Source organism: Lemur catta, chromosome 14, assembly GCF_020740605.2.
Source record: "Lemur catta isolate mLemCat1 chromosome 14, mLemCat1.pri, whole genome shotgun sequence".
Taxonomy (NCBI): domain Eukaryota; kingdom Metazoa; phylum Chordata; class Mammalia; order Primates; family Lemuridae; genus Lemur; species Lemur catta.
The window spans coordinates 47,343,949-47,364,359 of NC_059141.1; the positions used below are offsets into that span (position 1 = coordinate 47,343,949).

Genomic DNA, 20,411 nt, shown 5'->3' on the forward strand with positions numbered 1-20,411 from the left:
AGCTCTTTTTATCATTGTTTAAGAAACTAAGTTTCCATAAATATAGAGTATTGCTTCCACATGATATCATTTAACATGTTCTTCTGTCTTCTGTATTTCCTGAATATTCAAGTTTGATTGTTTGTTTATGGCAAAACTAATTCACAATGGTGTACTTGCAGCAAGAGGTATTATATAGTTCTTTTTCTTTTTGTGATGTTTATATCCACTGATAACACCATCAGTCTTTATGTCAATGTCTGTCCAGTCATTTTTCTTGCCTGACTTGTTACCTAGTAGATTCCTGAGAAGGGGCTTATGGAAGCAATATTGCCATTAATAATAGTTTATTTGTGACTTTATACCTGAAAATTATTTTGGCTGTATATAAAATTCTTGGGTCACAGACCGGGGACCATGGTGGCTCATGCCTATAATCCCAGCACTCTAGGAGGCCAAGAATTCAAAATCAACCTGGGCAACATAGTGATACCCTGTCTTTAGCCAGGCTTGGTGGTGCATGCCTAAAGTCCTACCTGCTCAGGAGGCTGAGGCAGGAGAATCCCTTGACCACAGGAGTTTGAGGAAGCCATGAGCTATGATCATGCCACTGCACTCCAGCCTGGGTGACAGAGTGAGACCCTGTTTCTTTAAAAAAGAAAAAAAAAGAAAAATCTTGGTTCACATTTTTCTTTCCTTCAGTATGGTAAATAAATATATTATTTCACTGTTTTTGGAATAAAGCATTGCTATGAAAAGTCAAATGCCAGTCTGATTTTTTTCCCCTCATAAGTGATTTTCTTGAAAAATTTTTTTCCTTATAAGTGACTTTCTTTAAAAATCAGTAGTTTTACTAGAATATATTTTGGTGACGTTCTTTGTCAGTTTTTCTCGGTATACAATGTGCACTTTTTTTATTTCAGCTTATTATGGGGGTACAAAAGTTTAGGTTTACACTTTCAATCTGTAGTTTCAGATGTAATTTTAAAAATTTTTTGAATTATAATTTTTAGTATTTGGGTTGTTTAATTGCTTTGGTTTTTTTCTTTAAGGACTCCTGTTATACATATGCTGGCTCTCCTTTTCTACTCTCCTTTGTCACTCTATCGCAAACCTTTTTCCTCTTTATTGCAATTTTCAAAATTTCCTTTTTTTTTTTTTTTTTAAGAGACAGGGTCTTGCTGTGTTGCCTAGGCTACAATGCAGTGGCTATTCACAGGTGCAATCATAGCTCACTGTAGCCTTGAACGCCTGGGCTCAAGCAATCCTCCTGCCTCCCACGTAGCTAGGACTAAAGGCATGTGCTATTGCACCCGGCCCAAAATTTCCTATTTTTAAGGCTTCTGTTGTGTTTATACTATCTTGTATTCCTCCTAGTATAGTAGTCATCTGTGAAAAGGTTTTATCTTTTCTTTCTTTCTTTCTTTTTTTTTTTTTTTTTTGTGAGATAGGGTCTTGCTCTTTTCCTTGGGGTAGAGTGCAGTCGTGTCATCATAGCTCACTGCAAACCTCAAACTCCTGGTCTCAAGCTCCTGCCTCAGCCTCCTGAGTAGCTGGGATTACAGGTATGCACCATCATGCCCAGCTAATTTTTCTGTTTTTTGTAGAGGCAAGGTCTTGCTGTGTTGCTCAGGCTGGTCTCGAACTCCTGGCTTCAAGCAATCCTCCCTCCTCAGTCTCCCCAAGTGTTAGGATTACAGGCGTGAGCCACTGTGCTTGGCCTCTTCTTTACTGAGTCATTTATTTCACTTCATATGGTAGTTTTCCTTATTCTGATTTTTGTTCTTATTAGCATTTAAACAATTTTCTTTTAGTTCATTGAGAAATATAATGCTATACTTTTGTGGCCATGCTTTTCTAGATCACTGCAATTATTTGCAGGGATGTTATCCTACTTCTTGTTCTTTTCTTCCCCTTCCTAATTCCTTTCTATGACAGTAGGCTGTGATCTTTTCTGTTGTTCGTTTTTAGATGAAATTAATATTTTTGAACTTTAGATGGGGAGGCATCTAGTTTTCTAGCTTCACTGCTCTAGAGCTGCTGCTTCTGTTACTTTTGTTAGTGTTTAAAAATGTAGTTTGTAAATTATATCTCAATAAAACTTTTTAAAAAAGGTCTCCTACTTTCTGAGCTCCAGCTGTGTCCTCCTTCACTTTTATTTGGATCTTTTCTTTTCTTTGATCCTGTTATCCTTGGCATCCTTAGTTTAGATTCTAGGCCCAGCAGTTTCTCTTCAGTATGGGGCTTTGTCCAGGACTGGGAGCATTGGCTGTTACTTTTGAAAGTTTATATAGGGCCCAGCCTGCTCCAGTCCCTGCACACCTTTCCTCTGGCTCCTCACAATCACCCTTGAGTGTCGAAAAATCCACCAGTTTTAGCTGTTATTCTCAATAATTTGAGAATATGTTTTCCAGGGAGCATCTGTACTTAGGACTAGCACATTCCTACCACATACATACAGGTCTTATCCTTATCTACCTGCTCATGTTTTAGAAATCATGAAAATACCTTCTCATTTATTTGTCATATATGTTGTTTGTGGATTTTAAATTTTGTTATCCATGTTATGCCCTATGTTTTTATGTGGGAACTGGGGATTCAAAGACTATGCTGTCACCATCTACCCCAGTGTCATTTTAACTAATCATGTAGCATAAGCTTTGATATTTAAAATGTCCAGTATAGGCTGGGTGCGGTGGCTCATGCCTGTAATCCTAGCACTCTGGGAGGCCGAGGAGGGCGGATTGTTTGAGCTCAGGATTTCGAGACCAGCCTGAGCAAGAGCGAGACCCCGTCTCTACTAAAAATAGAAAGAAATTAGCTGGCCAACTAAAAATATATATAGAAAAAATTAGCCGGGCATGGTGGTGCATGCCTGTAGTCCCAGCTACTCGGGAGGCTGAGGCAGAAGGATCGCTTGAGCCCAGGAGTTTGAGGTTACTTTGAGCTAGGCTGATGCCACGGCACTCACTCTAGCCCAGGCAACAGAGTGAGACTCTGTCTCAAAAAAAAAAAAGAAAGAAAGAAAATGTCCAGTATAAACAGATGCTAAAGAATAAAAGAGTTGGAGGGTAGTTGATTTACTCTTCCTTTTATTACTTTACACTCAGTAGCAGCTGTGTTGGAGAAGCTTTATCTCAGAGGGGGGAATTAATGTTGCTGCAAAAGCTGGGGGAGAATTCCCCTTTCAGTTTCTGTGGTTGGGAATAATGGAATTTCTCCTCTGCTTGGTGATGTTTGTTATTTAGGTAGAAACTTGTAACATCTCATTATGACTGATACAGGATTTTTATGGACTAACCAGAGAACCTGAATAGTTTCTGTATTTTTATTTTTAAATTTTAATTTAACTTTTTAAGGTCAAGTTTTACTTGATTTCCCCAGGAATGTGCCTTCTAAATTTTAAATAAGATCTCTATCTCTCTCCATCTCTCTCTCTCTCTTTCTCTCTGTCTCACTCTCACTCATACACACACTAACTTTTGGAAAAAATTTTATTCAAAAGTTGGAGACAAAGAAACCATCACTAATATCATGAATGTAGTATGTTCCTTTTAGGACTAATTGTCAAGTAAAAAATTTGTGTTGCACTGAATTTTTAAAAAGTGAATTTGAAGGCCTGGTGCAGTGGCAAACGCCTATAATCATAGCACTCTGGGAAGTCAAGGTGGAAGGATCACTGGAGCCTGGAAGTTCAAGACCAGCCTGCGCAAGAGTGAGACCGTGTCTCTACTAAAAATACAAACATTAGTGAGGCGTGATTGCATGTACCTGTAGTCCCAGCTACTCAGGAGGCTGAGGCAGGAGGATTGCTTGAGCCTAGGAGTTTGATGTTGTAGTGAGCTATGATGACACCACTGCACTCTTGCCTGGGTGACAGAGCAAGACCTTGTCTCAAAAACAAAAAAGTGAGTTTGAAAACTTTACTATGAAAAACTTTCCAACTTATTTAAAGTATGTTTGCTTGGCCATGCATGATGTGTCACAGCTGTAATCCCAGCACTCTTGGGAGGCTGCGGCTAGAGGATCCCTTGGGGACAGGAGTTTGAAACCAGCTCAGGCATAGTGAGACTCCATCTCGACAAAAAATAAGAAATTAGCTGGCTGTAGTGGCATGTGCCTGTAGTTCCAGCTACTCAGGAGGCTGAGGCAGGAGGATCGCTTGAGCCCAGGAATTCAAGGTTACAGTGAGCTCTGATCACACCACTATACTCCAGCCTGAGTGACAGAGCAAGATCCTGTCTCTAAAATAATAAGAAATAAGAAAAGTATGTTTGCTTATAACTTTTTTTAAAAAAAATAAGATAACGTTTTCTCTCCTGAAATACTCCTTTCAACTTGGGTTCTATGATGACGACACAAGTTTTCTTTTTTCTTTTTGTTTTTTGAGACAGAGTCTCGCTCTGTTGCCTGGGCTAGAGTGCCGTGGCATCAGCCTAGCTCACAGCAACCTCAAACTCCTGGGCTCAAGCAGTCCTCCTGCCTCAGCCTCCCGAGTAGCTGGGACTACAGACATGCGCCACCATGCCCGGCTAATTTTTTCTAAATATATTTTTAGCTGTCCATATAATTTCTTTCTATTTTTAGTAGAGACAGGGTCTCGCTCTTGCTCAGGCTGGTCTTGAACTCCTGAGCTCAAACCATCTGCCTGCCTCGGCCTCCCAGAGTGCTAGGATTATAGGCATGAGCCACTGCGCCCAGCCTGATAACGACACAAGTTTTTTTTCTTCTTTGGCTGACCTTTTCCAGTTTCTGCATAGGTCTTTTTGTATTCTTGTCTATGCTTTAAAGCATTCCTCACAGTTCTGATTTATACCCTATATATTCCTCCTGGAAACAAAAAAAGGATAGTGATTAATAGCACAGACTTTAAAGTCAGGTTGGAGTTTAAGTCCCAGTTGTGTTACTTACTACCTGTGTAACCTTGGGCAAGTCACTTCATATTTCTCTAATCCAAGTAGTATCCAAACCCAACCCTGTTTAGCTTCCAAGATCAGATATGTTTAGGGTGGTATAGCTGTAAACATCACTTCATATTTCTGTGCCTGTGTTTCTTCTTTTTAAGAAGTGATATTAAATATTAATTTTTTTTTTTTACAGTTTTAAGATGTATACTGTTAAAACTGTGAATTATTTAAAGCAGTTAGCACGGTGCTTTTCTTGAAGCAAGCTGTCAATATGTATGGGAATATAGAAGTATAGCTATGTATATATAGATACATATATCTCATCACTTGTGTAGCTCTAGTCATTCTGTATATGCTGATGATGCTCAAGTCTTTTTCCCGCTTAGATCTGCCTCCAGAATACTAGATTGTGTTTATCCTTCTAACCGTAGACACGCCAACCCATTATGTTCCTAAAACTAAATTCATCCTATTTTACACTCCTATACCTACTCTGTCTCCACCATTCATTCCCTAGTGTTGAATAATACATCTATCCACGGGCTAAGCCAGAAATTTATGTACCCTTGCCTTTTATTCCTCACCACTTGCCATCCAGTTAACTACGGAGTATTTTTGGATTGTGTTTCCTAAGGTTTAAAATGGTCCGTTTATTTCCTACTTCAGTTGCAGAAGCTCAAAATCTGGGAATCATGTATAATATATCCCTTTCCTTTCCACCTCATTTCCATTCCATTCATCAAGTCCTCTCAATTTCATCAATGAATAGTTCTGACCTCTCCCCATACATGCTATCCTTGATCTCACCACAGGGCTCTTGAATTTATTGTTGCCTTGCCTAGTGACTCCTACTCATCCTTCAGATCTCAGGCCAAAGCATCACTCTTTAGGGAATCTTTTCTTGCCCAAAACTGGGTCAGGATGTTCTCTTACAGCTCATTGCTGCTTAGACCGATGCATCATCCATTACACTTCCTTACTAAATTTATTTGCAAGCCTAATTATTTGATTCATTTCAGTCTCCCCAACCAGAGTATAAAGACCATGAGGACAGAGGCATTCTTATTTATGTTGACCATTTTATCCCTAGCGTCTGACATGCTGTAGGTCACTAAATATTGTTGAGTAAATAGATGATCATTGCCACTACCTTATTTAGGCTGTTGATATCTTTTCTGACTCCCCCCGCCCCCACTCTCCTCTCTTCTGACTTTCTACACCAGCCTGCTTACTGGGTCTCCTTAGCTCCTGAGTGGGGAACCTTTTCATATTGGAAGGCTGCATTAATTTAGCTGTAATCAAACAAGGCTGCATTCAAGAAACTTCAATTAGATATACTTAAAAATGTACATTATTTTGTAAAAATCTAACTTCTATGTACTTAATTTCAAAAAATGAAAACTATTTAAAGTTAACCTTTTAATGACTTTGTTTTGTCTGCTTTTTGTTGGAAAGCATTTGAATATTTGGTCACAGCATGGACATCTGCAGTTTCAGTTGATCCTCTAGATGGGTATCAGTCATCTGTGACCTTAAGGGCATCTTGATTTGGGTTAGGTAGGAGAATGCAGATTCACAGCAATAAGTGGTTGAAAAGCAAGAAAGCATTTTTTGGGCATGTTGCCAAAGGCGTGGGTATTCTGCATATTTCCGTATTTCAGTTGGATCTTTGTTAGCATCAGACAATGACTTTATTTATTTATTTATTTATTTTTTTGAGACAGAGTGTCGCTTTGTTGCCCTGGCTAGAGTGAGTGCCTGTGGCGTCAGCCTTGCTCACAGCAACCTCAAACTCCTGGGCTTAAGCGATCCTACTGCCTCAGCCTCCCGAGTAGCTGGGACTACAGGCATGCGCCACCATGCCCGGCTAATTTTTTTTATGTATATATTTTTTAGTTGGCCAGCTAATTTCTTTCTATTTTTAGTAGAGACGGGGTCTCGCTCTTGCTCAGGCTGGTCTCGAACTCCTGACCTCGAGCGATCCGCCTGCCTCGGCCTCCCAGAGTTGCTAGGATTACAGATGTGAGCCACCTCGCCCGGCCTCAGACAATGACTTTAAAATGTCATCTACTGAGAGCTCAATCAGTTCCATCTGTAGTTCTTTAGATGGTTTGGTGGTATCAACTATGTGAGGCTGAAATGCTAATTTGAGTGTGATGTCATGATTCTCAAAGTCAGTGAATTGTATTGTCCAATTAATAGGTCTATAACAGCTGCGTATTCTTCAAATGATTCTTATACATCATCCTGTTCATCAGTGACCTTTCCTAACTGGGGAAAATGTTCATCTGAAATTTCCTTTTGAAGAAGTGTTTTAAAAAAATAGCTTTTCTTGAAATGCATGGATTTTTTGCCACATATCATATATAGACTTAGTTTTACCTTTCAAAGAAATATTTAAGTCATTTTGATTTGACATGATATCACACAGAAATGTGGCATTCCTATAGAAATCTTCTTCCAATAATTCACATTGCTGATTTTATTCTTCATAAAATTTAACTATCTATTCTCACAGAGATAAAATTTTGGCAACACCTGTCCCTGTGATAGCCAGCACACTTTAGAATGATAGGGCAAATCCACACCAAATACCTCATTGTTCAACTTCAGCATGTTACGAAACTGACGATGCTATGTTGCATTTGCACAAATATAGTTAACCATACTTATAACTTGTTGCAAAGTGTCACTTAAAATAGTAGCTTCTGCACAGATATTTTGCTGATGCAAGATAACAATGAAAAGAAAGAAGAGCATCAGGATCTGTTAATAGTTTTTTATCTGTGCAATAAACCCTTCATGTTTTCCTGTCATGGAAGGTGCACCATCTGTACATGCACTCACTAAATTTACCAAATTCAGTGCAACTTCAGGACATTTATCTTGAAAGTTGTTGAAGGTATCTATTCCCTATGTTCTGTTTCCAAGAGTGCCCAAAGCGAGTAACTCTTCATAGCAAAGAAAATGTTCTGTTATGACCCAAATGAAGTATAAAACCTGCTCAAAGTCAACAGTTGATTCATCCAAAGTGATTGTATAATATATATTTTCCTTTTGAAGTATTACATGAAGTTGTACTGTTAGGTTGGAGGCTATTTTATGCTGTATGTTGTAATTGTGCCAATCTTGGAGGATTATTTCATTGAAACCTATTTTATTCTTTGGTATTTTAAATATGTTCATTAAAAAAATAGAAATATAAAAGACAAAAATGTATTAATAAAAATAAAACGTTTTGTTCTGTAAAATTTGGATGCAGTCAAAAGGCCATACTTAAGGACCTAGAAGACCACATGTGGCCTTAAGACCGCAGGTTCCCCATGTCTGCCCTACCTTTTATCTTGACCTCCCTTTTCTTTTTCTTTTCTTTTCTTTTCTTTTCTTTTCTTTTCTTTTCTTTTCTTTTCTTTTCTTTTCTTTTCGTTTCGTTTCGTTTCGTTTCGTTTCGTTTCTTTTTTTTTTTTTTTTTTTTGTGGGACAGAATCTTCCTCTGTTGCCTGGGCTAGAGTGCCGTGGTGTCAGCCTAGCTCACAACTTCAAACTCCTGGGCTCAAGGGATCCTCCTGCCTCAGCCTCCTGAATAGCTGGGACTACAGGGACGTGCCACCATGCCTGGCTAATTTTTTCTATCTAGTAGAGACTGGGTCTCTCTCTTGCTCAGGCTGGTCTCGAACTCCTGACCTCAGGGGATCCTGCTGCCTTGGCCTCCCAGAGTGCTGAGATTATGGGCCTGAGCCAAGGCAGCCCTGCCTTATCTTGTCCTTTTCTAATGTAGTCTATACATTGTAGCTGGAGTATTCCTTTTACAATGTAAATATGTTCATAGTATTTTTCTGCTTACAGTCATTCAGTTGTTCTATATTGTTCTCAGGATAAAGTTCATATTCTTCTATACCAGTAATCCTAGCACTTTGGAAGGCCCAGCTGGGAAGATTGCTTGAGGTCAGGAGTTTGAGACCAGCCTGAGCAAGAGCGATACCCTGTCTCTACAAAAAAATAGAAAAATTAGCTGGACATGGTGGCATGTGCCTGTCGTTTCAGCTACTTGGGAGGCTCAGGCAGGAGGATAGTTTGAGCCCGGGAGTTTGAGGTTGCAGTGAGCTATGATGATGCCATGGCACTCTAGTCCAGATGACAGAGTGAGACCCTATCTTAAAAAAAAAAATAGCCAGGCATGGTGGCTCACACCTGTAATCCTAGCACTCTGGAAGGCTGAGGCGGGAGGATTGCTTGAGGTCAGGAGTTCGAGACCAGCCTGAACAGAAGCAAGACCCCGTCTTTACCAAAAATAGAAAAAATTAGCTAGGTGTGGTAGCACATGCCTGGAGTCCCAGCTACTTGGGAGGCTGAGGCAGAAGGATAGCTTGAATCCAGGAGTTTAAGGTTTCAGTGAGCTATGATCATGCCATTGCACTCTTGCTGGGGTGACAGAGCGAGACTCTCTCTTAAAAACAAACAGTTACATCTACAGATGTGGATAAATAGCTAAAATATACTAAATTTATAAAGTAGGTTAGAAAACAGTACCTATATAGTATGACCCCATTTTTATACATGAGTACATAAACTTATATAATATATAGTAATATTTGTGAGTACTGTGATAATGTGTGTGTGTGTATATATTTTTTTAAAAATCTGACAGAATATCCTCTGAACTGTTAGCAGTGAATTATTTCTAAGAGGCTGGTATTAGGGAAGCCTTTACATTTTGTGTTAAATATTTTCTGTAATGTTTGATTTTTTTTTAATAACAATAAGTATGCACTGTTATAGTTATCAGAAAACAAGATTAAAAAACAATGCAGGCCGGGCGCAGTGGCTCACGCCTGTAATCCTAGCCCTCTGGGAGGCCGAGGCGGGTGGATCGCTCGAGGTCAGGAGTTCAAGACCAGCCTGAGCGAGACCCCGTCTCTACTAAAAAATAGAAATAAATTATCTGGACAACTAAAAATATATATAGAAAAAATTAGCCGGGCATGGTGGCGCATGCCTGTAGTCCCAGCTACTCGGGAGGCTGAGGCAGTAGGATCCCTTAAGCCCAGGAGTTTGAGGTTGCTGTGAGCTAGGCTGACGCCACGGCACTCACTCTAGCCAGGGCAACAAAGCGACACTCTATCGCAAAAAAAAAAAAAACAAAAAAACAATGCAAAAAGGCACGGACTGGTGTTAGGGTGCTGTCAGTTGTAAGTATGAGCTATATACTTCATTTTTTCCCCTTTTTTCCAAATAGAATGCTCAGTGTTTACATGGAGACATTGCACAATCACAAAGAGAAATTACACTGAAAGGCTTCAGAGAAGGTAGTTTTAAGGTTTTGGTGGCAACCAATGTGGCTGCTCGTGGTTTGGACATTCCTGAGGTTGACCTGGTGATCCAAAGTTCTCCTCCTCAGGTATGAAATGGGATTTGATTTGGGGAAAATAAGAGCAATTTTATAAATTTCCATTTTATTTACAAGGTATTGCTTGGGATGTGAAAAGTATGTCATCTCTTCTTGCTCTTAGCCATTTTTTGTTAGTGTGTTAAATTGATCAGAATCTGATACCTTTGCAAATGATTAACTTTATTGTTTGGATTTGGAGTGTGGAACAAAGAAATCATGTAAGGGAATTGTAAAAAGTTGCCATATAAAGTACCCTAAGATGAAGTAGATCAAAAGTTTTTAAATCATGTGATCTTTACCCCAAAATTCACACATGTAAATTTTTTGAGATGTTGAAAAGAGCAATAGGATTGAAATAAAAATGTTATTATTATTATTAGCATTACTATTTGGGTGCTGGAATGACTGGAATTGCCATATTGTTTTAAAGTTTTACCTCTATTATCTTTAGGATGTTGAGTCCTATATCCATCGCTCTGGACGCACAGGTAGAGCTGGCCGCACAGGGATTTGTATATGTTTTTATCAACCAAGAGAAAGAGGTCAACTAAGATATGTGGAACAAAAAGCAGTAAGTAGAATTAAATTATTTGGGGCTTATTATCTAAATGGTGCCTTAGGAAAGAGCTCTTTTTATATTTGTTCTTATAAGTAGGTCTTTATAACTTGTCAGTTTAAGCTGCATTTGGATGTGAAGCATGTGGAGATCTAAATTTATATTAGCTGCAAGACTTTTTTTTAATACAGCTGTTATTGTGAAGACAGAAGAGCTGACTTTCTCATTTTTCCCTTGAGCCTAAAATCAAAAGTGCATTGTGGTTTCAGTACCTCTTAGTCCAGCATTGTAAATGGGTGACTATAACATTGTCTTGGTGTAAGGCTGGTCATGGTGGCTCACACCTGTAATCCTAGCACTCTGAGAGGCCGAGGTGGGAGGATCATTGGAGGTCAGGAGTTCAAGACCAGCCTGAGCAAGAGTGAGACCTGTTTCTACTAAAAATAGAAAAAATTAGGCAGGTGTGATAGCGCATGCCTATAGACAGAAATTTTTTTCTTTCCAAAGTTTGTAAATGGTGATTTATTAGAAATAAAGCAGATCTTTTAATGTGCTAGGGCTTGGAAATCTTTAAGTCCTAGAAATGGAAATTCAACAAACTATATTAATTTAGGAGTTCATTGTAACGACTTCCATTTTTCTTTAATGTAATTCTTTTATTTTCAGGGAATTACTTTTAAACGTGTAGGTGTTCCTTCCACAATGGATTTAGTTAAATCTAAAAGCATGGATGCCATCAGGTATGCTTTCTATCTTGCTGAATAATTTTTTCTTTTGTATTAGGCAATTCATCTTTAGGCTTTCCTAGTTGAAATATCAGAAAGTTTTAATCACCAATTTTATCAGCAGTTATTTTAAAATATGAAAATGTTACTCTTTCTTTTCCCATTCATTCTATCTTTCATTTTTTCCCTGTATCTTGACCAAAAAATTTACTGTTTTTAAACCACAGGTCTCTGGCTTCTGTTTCTTATGCTGCTGTTGATTTTTTCCGACCATCAGCTCAGAGACTGATAGAAGAGAAAGGGGCAGTGGATGCATTGGCTGCAGCATTAGCCCACATTTCTGGTGCATCGAACTTTGAACCACGATCTTTAATCACCTCTGATAAGGTAGAAATCTGTGAGAAAATTGTATGTGGTTGAGAAAAGGTTAAAATTGAACCTTAGTAGATATTGTATAGTGAATTACTGAGTACTGCATTTAACTCCTTCAATATACTGTGCTTTCTGTGCAGAAAAAAACTTGCTGTGTGAGAAATTGGTCTCCTTATTTTCCTTGACCCCTCAATAAATACTTTTTTGACAGCCACCTCTTCCAAATTTTTAAACCTATGGAAAAATTGAAAGAATAGTGGGATAAATAACCATATACCATCCACCTAGACTCAATAGCTGTTAATATTATGCTATATTTGCTTTATAGCACTTCTTTTAGCTTTTTGAAAATTTGTTTTTTATTTTAATTTAAATTTTTTTTAATTGACATGTATCAATTGTACATCTTTATGGGGTACATGGTGATTTTTTTGATATATACAATGTGTATAGTGGTCCGATTAGGCTAATTAACATATCCAACTCAAACATTTATCATTTCTTTGTGTTAGGAACCATTTGATAGATTTCTTCTTGCTTTATATCTTTATATGTGTATACTTTTTTTTGCTAAACCATTTGAAAATAAGTTGAAAGATAATATCATCCCTAAATATTTCAACATGCATCCCTGAAAATAAGGATATTCTCCTACATAATCACAATACCAAAATCTCATCTATGAAAATTAATAAGTCAATATCATTATCTAATATTTAGTCCATATTCAGATTTTTCCTCATCCCAAAAATGTCTATCTGTGTATCTGGAAAGAAATACAGGAAATCTTCACTTTGCACAGAACTTTGTTAACTGAAACTTACGTACCAGAACCTATTCTTCATTTTGTAAGTTGCCATAGATCCATGCAAAGTGAGAAATAGACTCTGCAGAGTTAACACAGTAGCATGCAAAGTAAGGACTGCCTGTATTTGTGGAGGGGTGTGTGTAACACCATCTGACCTGGCCCATTGCCAGGTTGGTATCAGATGTCAAAACATACCATACCAGAGCCACTGGTTGCAGATAGTTCAAAGATTTATTACTTACTCAGGTAAAAGTGAGGGGAGCTCCAGGGTGAGGGGACCTATCAATAAAAGACCTCTCTTATGTGTGGGTGTAGAGAGAGCAAGCAAGCCTAGTCCTGGGGACATCTATAAGATGAGAGCTTACTGGCAGGGTTTTGGAATAATGACAGGACAGACTAATTTTGGGCAGCCCATTTGGCAGAGGAGGGAACAAAAAGGGCCAGGTAGGTTAACTTGCATATGACTTATTTGGTGTAGCACAAATTAGTGCAATGGGGCATTTGATAGTTTCTACCTGGCATGTGTTAATAGTTCAGCCAAATGGCATTTTACTGGGAGTTACTTCTGGGGCCTAACTTTGTTTCTTCTCTGTCACTCTCTCTCTCTTCCTCTTTCTCTCTCTACACACACACACACACACACACACACACACACACACACACACACGTATATATACATATATGCATGCATATATTCACACACACACCCCTACCTGTGTGTATATATGTTTTTTAAAAATCAGGATTCAGCCAGGTGTGGTGGCTCACACCTGGAATCTCAGTACTTTGGGAGGCTGAGACAGGAGGATCGCTTGGGGCCAGGAGTTGTAAGTCCAGCCTGGGCAACATAGTGAGACCCTGTCTCTACAAAAAATAAAATAATTAGCTGAGTTTGTTGTTGCATGCGCCTGTAGTCCTTGATACTAGGGAGGCTGAGGCAGGAGGATCATCTGAGCCCCAGGAGTTTGAGGCTTCAGTGAGCTAGGATCATGCCACTGTGCTCCAGCCTGAGTGACAGAGTGAGACCCTGTCTTTTAAAAAAATAAAAAATATAAATAGAAGTCAGGATCCAGTTAAGGTTCTTATGTTACATTTGGTTATTATGTCACTTTTTTTTTTTTTTTTGAGGTGAGTTCTCACTGTATCACCCATGTTGGTCTTCTCAAACTCCTAGGCTCAAGTGGTCCCTCTGTCTCAGCCTCCTAAGTAGATGGGACTACAGGAATGTGCCACCATGCCTGGCTTATTAAAAAAATTTGGTGGGGGTGGGGAGGATGGGTCTTGCTCTGTTGCCCAGGCTGGTCTTGAACTCCTGGCCTCAAGCCATCTTCCTATCCTGAGTAGTTGAGATTACAGGCATAAGCCACCATGCCCGCCAGCTATTATATCTCTTAGTCTGGAACTGTTTTCCCATCTTTTTTAGTTTTTATGACATTGATTTTGTGAAGGGTCTAGGTCAGTTGTCTGGTAGAATATCCTACCTTCTGGATTTGTCTGAATTTTCTTTCTTCATGCGTCATTTAACTTTGCCTTTATCCAGAGTCTTTCCTGTAAACTAGAAGTTTAATGTCAGAGCTTGATTTTATATTCAGGTTAAACGTTTTTGGTAAGAGTACTTTATAGGACTTTATAGGTAGTATCGTGTACCTCATACTGCATCATATTGGGAGGTCCAGTACTAGTTAGTAATGCTTAGTTTGATCATTTTTTTAAACTGGAAACTGCCATGTATTCCCATTGTAATGGTATGTTCTATTCTCTGTAATTAGTAAGTAAGCTGTGCGGTGATACTTTAGCAATAAGCAAATATCCTATCCCTAATGATCTACCAAATACTTCTTAAGACAGTATTGAAAACATATTTCTTAAGAAGTTATTAAGATAGAATTTTAGAGCTAAGAAATACCTAAGAGGTCATTTAATCCCAGCCCTTATCCAATGAAAGAATCCTTCTTTGGCAGATGGATCATCTAACCTGATTAAGTATCTTAGAAACAGAGTTTTAGTGGTTTGAAATTTCTTTTATGGGTTAAACCAAAATACAAAGTCTTTATCACAAATGTCCTACAGTGAATGAATGTCCCACAGGGTCTTCCTTTTGCTACTTTATATCTTATCACTCTCCCGTGCTTGTTTCAGCCACCCTAACCTACTTGGTGTTCCTCAAACATAAACCTACTTCTCTTTGCAATTACTTTTATTGTCAGGAATGTTCTTCTCTAATAACCATGTGGCTTCCTCCTTCACTTCATTCTAATCTCTGCTCAAGTATCACCGTATTAGAGAGGTCTTTCCTGATCACCCTGATCACTCTAAAATAGCTTACTCCTCCCATCCAAGTACTAACTAGGCCCAACTCTGCTTAGCTTTCAAGATCAGATGAGATGGGGCACATTCAGAGTGGTATGGCCATAGACATTCCCTCCACTCTCCATTCATAGCCCTGCTTTATTTCTCTTCATGATGCTTATTATAATACTATCGGACATTTTATGTATTTGATTATTTGTTTACTGTCTTCCAACCCCTCAGCCCCCCATAGAATGTAACCTCCATGAGAGAAAAGACTATTTACTGCTGTATCTTTAGCACCTAGTAGAGTCTTTGGCACATGCATAGGGGGCACTCAATAAATATTTGTTAGATGAATGCCTCCCTATATGTGCCTCATGTTTTTCTGTCAGTGAAGTTTTACAGAACAAGTAATTTTGCTTCTGAATAGTCCTTCAAAAGTTTAAATAGGTTCATGTTGTCTTGTAAGTTGACATTCCAAGCTAACTTTGACTTCTTTAAAATTTCCTTAATTCTTCACTACCTTGTTATTTCTTCAGTGTTCTGGTTAAATTCTCTCTTAAAGCATGATGGTTATAATTAAATATAATCTCTACAGTAATGCATAAAAGAATAGTATTTTTAATGATCTGTAAATGTTAGTCTTCTATTAATATAGTTTCAAAGAAGTTGTTTTAGCAACCATGTAATACTGTTGGCTTATAAGAAATGCACAGTTAAATCATGAAGGGCTATAGAGTTAGAACTTCATTGTCCTGCTGCTACTGATTTTTTTCCAAATATAATACGACTCTTATTCCTTAAGGGCTTTGTGACCATGACTCTGGAAAGCCTAGAGGAAATACAGGATGTCAGCTATGCGTGGAAAGAACTTAACAGAAAGCTGAGTAGTAATGCTGTGTCCCAGATTACCAGAATGTGCCTCCTGAAAGGAAATATGGTAGGCTTTTCTAGACAATTAAAAAGCTTTTTAATCAACCATCACAGATGTTTGTAAAGACTAGCAAATATTGTTCTTTTTTTTGAAGTTTAATAGGATGAATAATACTGTTTTCTTTTTGTGTTAATTTGTTTCCAGTTATAAATTTGGGGAGTTTTATATATAATTCAGAGCTGTAAGTCATTCTGCTTAGTTTTAACTAATACCCAAGTTATCTAAGTTTCTGCTCTTGTATACATATTGTGTGTGGTTGTGTGTGTTTATTCTTTAAGACTATGTAACTTATGATTACAACATTAAACAGCTCTAAAACTTAGAGAACATGCTGTATTGGTTTTTAAATGGCCTGCTCTTGGTTGTTAATGAGGATAATTATGTGAATTAAATAAGTATTTTAATACCTTTGTATAGCAAAATTAAAACTCTGTAATCTTAGTGGCTCTGATTTCTTCTAATGGTTTTGTGAAGATATATTTATTCATCTAACTTTACTACATAGGTTCATTCTAGATTAGAATTTATTAGCTAGATTGTTTATTGGAGATAATCATCTCTCTCAACATTTAATACTACTTCCTTTCAAAAAAGATTTGAGGCAAGTATAAGAAAATATACACATTCAGAAAAATTGTAGAGGGGGAGGAAAATATAACAAGATCAATAGGCAAACTAGTTGCTGTACTTGAGTATTAAATTAACTTTCAATTTATTGGCAACTGAGACCAAAGAGGAAACTTCTTGGGTTACATCAGTCTCATTATCTAATAAACATTGCAGCTCTTCAGGCATGAAACCTTCTGGCATTTAATTTTCAAAGGAATCTATTAGAAGGATCATTTTACAAGGGACGTATCACAACATTATAGCGTCTACAAAAACTCTTGTAGAGAATACTCTAGATTTTTATTAGTAATAGTAGCTTCTTTTTAGATATTATGTTTAATTACTTTTCAGATTTAGAAAATACATTAAGCAGTCACTCTCTGTCATGCATTATATACTGTGTTATCTATTTTGGTCCTCTAAGCAATCATGGGACACATCTAATCCTTTTTTTTTTTAAAGCTAATATAAGATTATCAGCAAGTATAAGTTTATTAGTAAAAAAAAAACTCACATGCATCTAAATAAAAATGTTTTTATTTTGCTTGTAGGGTGTTTGCTTTGATGTTCCCACAGCTGAGTCAGAAAGGTTACAGGTATTTTAAAAATTTTATTTGTTAAACATTTGAGTGTGTTTCTATAATAAATAGGGATTTTTATTATTATCATGCCTAAGTCAATATAAAATATCCAATGTGAATGTTTCAATTTAAAAGTTTTTAATTATAAATAATTTCAAACATATTTAAAAAATAACAGACTTGTATAACCAACCCCCATGTACCCATCACCCAGCTTCAGTAATTATCAATTCATGGCCAGCTTTGTTTCATCTTAACTTCTGTTTACTTCTCTGCTCTGTATTCTTTTAAATCAAATTCTAAGTATTCTATCATTTCAACCATAAATATTTCTACATATTTAAATATAAAAAATTTTATTTGATTATTTTTTTAGAGACAGGGTCTTACTCTGTTGCCCAGGCTAGAGTGCAGTGGCATCATCATAGCTCACTGTAGCTTCAAACTCCTGAAATCAAGTGATTCTCCCACCTCAGCCTCTTGAGTAGCTGAGACTACAGGCATGTGCCACCATCCCTGGTTAATTTTTTAAATATAACACACTTTAAAAAAGACATAATCATAATACCATAATCGAACTCCCCCAAATAATAATTTCTTAATATAATCCAATTTTGTGTTTAAATTTCTCTCATTGTTCTCTAAATATTTTTTAATATAAGGTCCACAAGGCTCATACACTGTTTTTTTTTTTGAGACAGAGTCTCACTCTGTTGCCCGGGCTAGAGTGCCATGGTGTCAAGCTCACAGCAACCACAAACTCCTGGGCTTAAACAATCCTTCTGCCTCAGCCTCCTGAGTAGCTGGGACTACAGGCATGCGCCAAGGGCTCATACATTGTAATGTGATGTTTCTATCTCTTTTAATCTACAGATTCTCCCTCCTTTCTCACTCTCTTTTTAAAAAATTTCCTTGTATTTTATCTGTTAAAGAGGTTGTCCCCTGGATTCCCATAGTAAAGAATTTGTCTGTTGCATCTCTGTGCATATTTATGTACGTATTTTGAAATAAGAATGGGATTCTGTTTTTGAAATCTTCGTAAAAATTCAGAATATATTGAGGACACATTTCTGTGTCAACTATACAGTTACCTTTTTTTTTTTTTTAAAGAGACAGGTCTTGCTATGTTGCCCAGGCTGGAGTGTGATGGCTATTCACAGGAATGAGCACAATCCACTATAGCCTGGAACTCCTGGGCTCAGGTGATCCTCCTGCCTCAGCCTCCCCAGTAGCTGAGACTACAGGCGCTCACCGCTATGCCCAGCTGGTTACTTATTTTTTTTTTTACTTTTATTATTTTTTGAGAGAGGGTCTCGTTCTGTTGCCTGGGCTAGAGTGCAGTGGTGTCATCATAGCTCACTGCAACCTCAAACTCGTGGGCTCAGGTGATCCTCCTGCCTCAGCCTCCCTAGTAGCTGGGACTGCAGGGGCATGCTAAGGTTAATTTTAATGACTCCCTAGCATTTAGCCATATGAGTGGCTAATTTTCTTAACTAATGTCCTATTTTCTGAAATTTAGATTATATTATTTATATATGTAATATATATGTAATTTATATATATTATATAAGCAGGACTGCCCTGAACATTGGTATAGCTACTTCTTCATGAATTGCTATGTTAATCTCTTTAAGATAAATTTTTAAAAGTGACTGCTTGGCCAAAAAGTTTGTGCATTTTTTTTTTTTTTTTTTTTTTTGCCTGTGTTTTATATTACCATCTGAAACTGGGAGAGGGCTGGGGTGGGGGAGGGATCAAGAATTTGGGAGCAGGTGGGAGGTACTGTCCCCCTCAGGAAACACAGCTTCAAGGTGGAGGAATTGGGTTTGTACATTTTGAAGACTTTAGTCATATATTGCCAAGCCCACCAGTGGTGTGTGTAGATGTTTGTCTCTTCCCATCTTTACCAACAGATTGTCTTAATATAACTTTCCTTGGCAACTCATGATTACAATGAAGAACAGTTAATGTATTAATATAATAGCAAGATACAACAAAGTGATGCTTTTATGAGCTACTAATTTGTATATCTTGAGTTTGTTTACTCCAGTACCAAATTATTTCCAGTGGCTACATTTTATGGTACTTGGCTGGTATTGACAGGTGTTTAATCTCAGTCATTAGTTTGTTTACTTCTTGCTTCTGTCAGTACACTTGCTGAAAACAATGCACTACTTATTAATGGCCCATCTGCTTTGTGCTGAGAAACCAGATAGTAGTACTATCTTAGAGAATATAAAAACTAAATATGAATTTAGAGTCTTGAAATGGGCCTGAGAGTTTCTTCTGAGACTAAAACGTAGGAACTTTAGTGAATGAGCTTTGAACATGTTTTTATTTTGCTTATTTTCCGGTTTTCATTTTTGTTCCAGACATTGAATTTAACAGGTAAATAGCCTTTAGCCAATAAACAACAGATATGAAAAAGGTGTCTCATACTCATGTTCCTGCTTATGGTTTCTATTTTGCATTCATATTAATGCTGTAAATTCCTCTAACAGGCAGAGTGGCATGATTCCGACTGGATACTCTCAGTGCCGTCCAAACTGCCTGAAATTGAAGAATATTATGATGGAAACACATCTGCTAATTCCAGACAGAGGAGTGGCTGGTCAAGTGGACGGTCGGGCCGGTCAGGCCGGTCAGGTGGTCGATCTGGTGGCCGGTCAGGTAGACAGAGTCGACAGGGGAGTCGCTCAGGAAGTCGACAAGATGGTAGAAGACGAAGTGGGAATAGAAATCGATCAAGAAGCGGGGGCCACAAACGGAGTTTTGATTGAGTATTGGATAGTTAATCTACCAGTGTGAGCTTGCCTATTTCTGCCTAATCATGTACATTATCCACCAAAAATTAGGTCATCATAGTTGAGGTATGTGTATGCTATTTGCAAAGAAGTTGGTCGTATTTTTTTAAAAAGTATTTCACAAGAATGGTTGTAAACAAATCTACTTATCCAGTTATACCTTTGAATAAAAAAAACCTCCTTTTATTGTCTCTTTTCACTATGCGTTAAGAATTTTCTGAATGTAATCTTTTAGAATTTCTTCTAATCTTGGCGGTCAAGTTACTCTTACTTAAGGTTACTTGCATTTTACAAAATGTGGTGTATTTATATTCAGATCATTCCTTCCATAGCTTATGTGACAGAAAATAAGAAATCCCTTCTACACTAAAGGGCTGTATAAACTAGTGACATGGTTAATTAGGTGTAGCATTTTAAATTCCAAATATAATTAAAAGGGTGCGCAAGCAGTGCAC

At 37.7% G+C, this 20,411-nt stretch overlaps 1 protein-coding gene across 1 annotated transcript in view; it reads left to right on the top strand.

Annotated features, from left to right (window-relative positions):
• The window catches only part of DDX50 (DExD-box helicase 50), a 35,724-nt gene extending 15,569 nt beyond the window's left edge, over positions 1-20,155 (top strand). Inside the window, exons 9-15 of the mRNA XM_045569308.1 lie at positions 10,123-10,284; positions 10,727-10,846; positions 11,498-11,571; positions 11,784-11,943; positions 15,834-15,968; positions 17,123-17,167; positions 19,654-20,155. Of these exons, the coding sequence (XP_045425264.1) occupies positions 10,123-10,284; positions 10,727-10,846; positions 11,498-11,571; positions 11,784-11,943; positions 15,834-15,968; positions 17,123-17,167; positions 19,654-19,932 (975 nt within the window). The 3' untranslated portion in view covers positions 19,933-20,155. The remainder of the gene's footprint in view (positions 1-10,122; positions 10,285-10,726; positions 10,847-11,497; positions 11,572-11,783; positions 11,944-15,833; positions 15,969-17,122; positions 17,168-19,653) is intronic.
• Positions 20,156-20,411: the final 256 nt, after the last annotated feature.